We start from the raw sequence: 2195 nt of genomic DNA on the forward strand, positions 1-2195 counted from the left end.
TGTAACAGGAGACTAACAGGATTAATGAAGAAGCATGGGATAATTCATAAGGTTGCAAAAGCCTACCATCCTCAGACTAATGGGCAAGCCGAGGTGTCAAATAGAGAGATAAAGCATATCTTGTAGAAGATAGTCAAACCTCATAGAAGAGACTGGAGCACCAGGCTACAAGATGCACTCTGGGCATACAGAACAGCATATAAAACACCCATTGGGATGAGTCCTTTCTGTTTAGTTTATGGAAAAGCTTGTCATCTCCCTGTTGAAGTAGAGCACAAAGCCTTTTGGGCATTAAAGGAGTGCAACATGGGAATTGAGAAAGCCAGAGCTGAAAGGAAGTTGCAACTGCAAGAAGTGGAAAGCCTTCGCCTAGAAGCTTATGAGAACTCAAGACTATACAAGGAGAAGATGAAGGCTGTACATGATCAGCACATCAAGAGAAAAGAGTTCCAACCTGGGGATTTAGTCCTCCTGTACAAATCTCGACTGAGGCTTATGCCAGGCAAGTTGAGATCAAGATGGGAAGGTCCATACAGAGTAGAGAAGGCCGAACCGTACGGAGTTTTTAACCTAAGTCATCCTTCAAGCTCTGAACTTATCAAAGTTAATGGACAACATTTAAAGCTGTACCATGGAGAGAGGATGAAGAAAAACAAGGAGCTCGAGATCTTCCTCTTGGATTGGACGCCTTTCAAGAAGCCGCACTCAAGCGCCAGATGTACCAATTTGACTGGGACGCCGTTCTCAGAGTTATCACACTACCTGGTAGCCATTGGATCTACGGATACCATCGTACCTGCCCTAAGGGAATATCGGCTTCAGCACTTACCTTGGAGGCTCGCGTATGGGCACAGATCATGTCCCATTACGTCTTTCCGAGCACTCACGAGTCTTCCTTCACTGCGGACATGGCCGTTCTACTATGGTGCATCCTTACAGACCAACCTCTGAACCTACCAAGACACATCCAGAATGCCATGGGACACGTACAAATTACGAGCAACTTACCTTTTCCCGCCTTGGTCTCAGATCTTGTCTCAGCAGCCGGAATTTTCTACAGAACTGGGGACACCAAAGCCGTGCTCCCACGGGATGATCAGTATGTCCCTAACAGGCAATACATCAGACCTCTACCAGCCGCCACAAGCCATCCTACTGAACCAGTCGAAGATATTCCTTCTTCAACACCACAAGCACCTACAATAGACCAACTGCTCCATCAGATACTCAAAAGGTTGGATCGGCAAGAACACAAAGCTAAGATGAGAGAGCGCCGTAACAAGCGCCGATTCACATACCTCAAGGAGCTGATTATGGGAAAATTCAAGGACTCAGACACCCCGGACTCCACTTTCTTTACCAGCACAGGAAGCCATGATGGTCCCGACTGTGGAGATACTGCTATCAGCCCACCTTTGTTCCTGACAGATGGCACCGAGGACGGTGCAAAGCCTTAAGTGTGGGGAGGTCGGTCAGTACCTGACTTCCGGAGGTAATTTCTCTTCTCTAAACACCAATAAATTAGGATATTTAGTTAGTTTTTCTTTTGTAGAATAGGATAAATTGCATAGTAATAGGTTAGTTACATGCATGTTCTACTTGATTGAAAAGACAATAAGTTTTCCTCTAAGACCCTATTTTCAGAACAAAATTTCACTAACTTTAATTAAAACTCTTATGTTAAATTTGCTTGAAGTTGTATTTGGAACATGATTTTTGAGCTAAAAGAACACACAACCTGTGAGATTTGAGCCTTTATGCATGGTAATATTATTTAACCATAATTATTTTATTCTTGTGTGTTTACTTCTCTATGATTGTAATCTATATTTTGTATCATCCTATATGTCAAATGTTTATTATATTTGTATGCTTGCATATGATTGAGGCCATTATTTGTTTAAACTCACTTATCCAAATTAAACCTACCCTTTCAATTACCTTTGTTAGCCACTTTGAGCCTTTAAATCCCATTTATTCTATATTTTACCACATTACTAGCCTTAAGCGGAAAAACAATTATATATCCTAAATTGAATCTTTGGTTAGCTTAAGATAGAATTGTGTGTGCTAATTAAGTATGGGAAATTGTGGGAACAAAAGATAATAAAGGAATGTGTCATGATAATATAATGGGAATTTGGATACCTACTCATGTGAAACTATAAGAATTAAAAATCTATGTGCATTGATAA

General features: G+C 41.2%; 1 protein-coding gene across 1 annotated transcript; it reads left to right on the forward strand.

The window, feature by feature from the left end:
* Window positions 1–857: 857 nt before the first annotated feature.
* Window positions 858–1457, forward strand: LOC148545436 (uncharacterized). Its single transcript, XM_088498478.1, has one exon. The coding sequence runs from the start codon at window positions 858–860 to the stop codon at window positions 1455–1457; it is 600 nt and encodes a 199-aa protein (XP_088354604.1).
* The last annotated feature ends 738 nt before the right edge of the window (window positions 1458–2195 follow it).

This window comes from Arachis ipaensis, chromosome B9 (assembly GCF_059453495.1).
Source record: "Arachis ipaensis isolate K30076 ecotype BB chromosome B9, ASM5945349v1, whole genome shotgun sequence".
In the NCBI taxonomy this organism is placed as follows: Eukaryota; Viridiplantae; Streptophyta; class Magnoliopsida; order Fabales; family Fabaceae; genus Arachis; species Arachis ipaensis.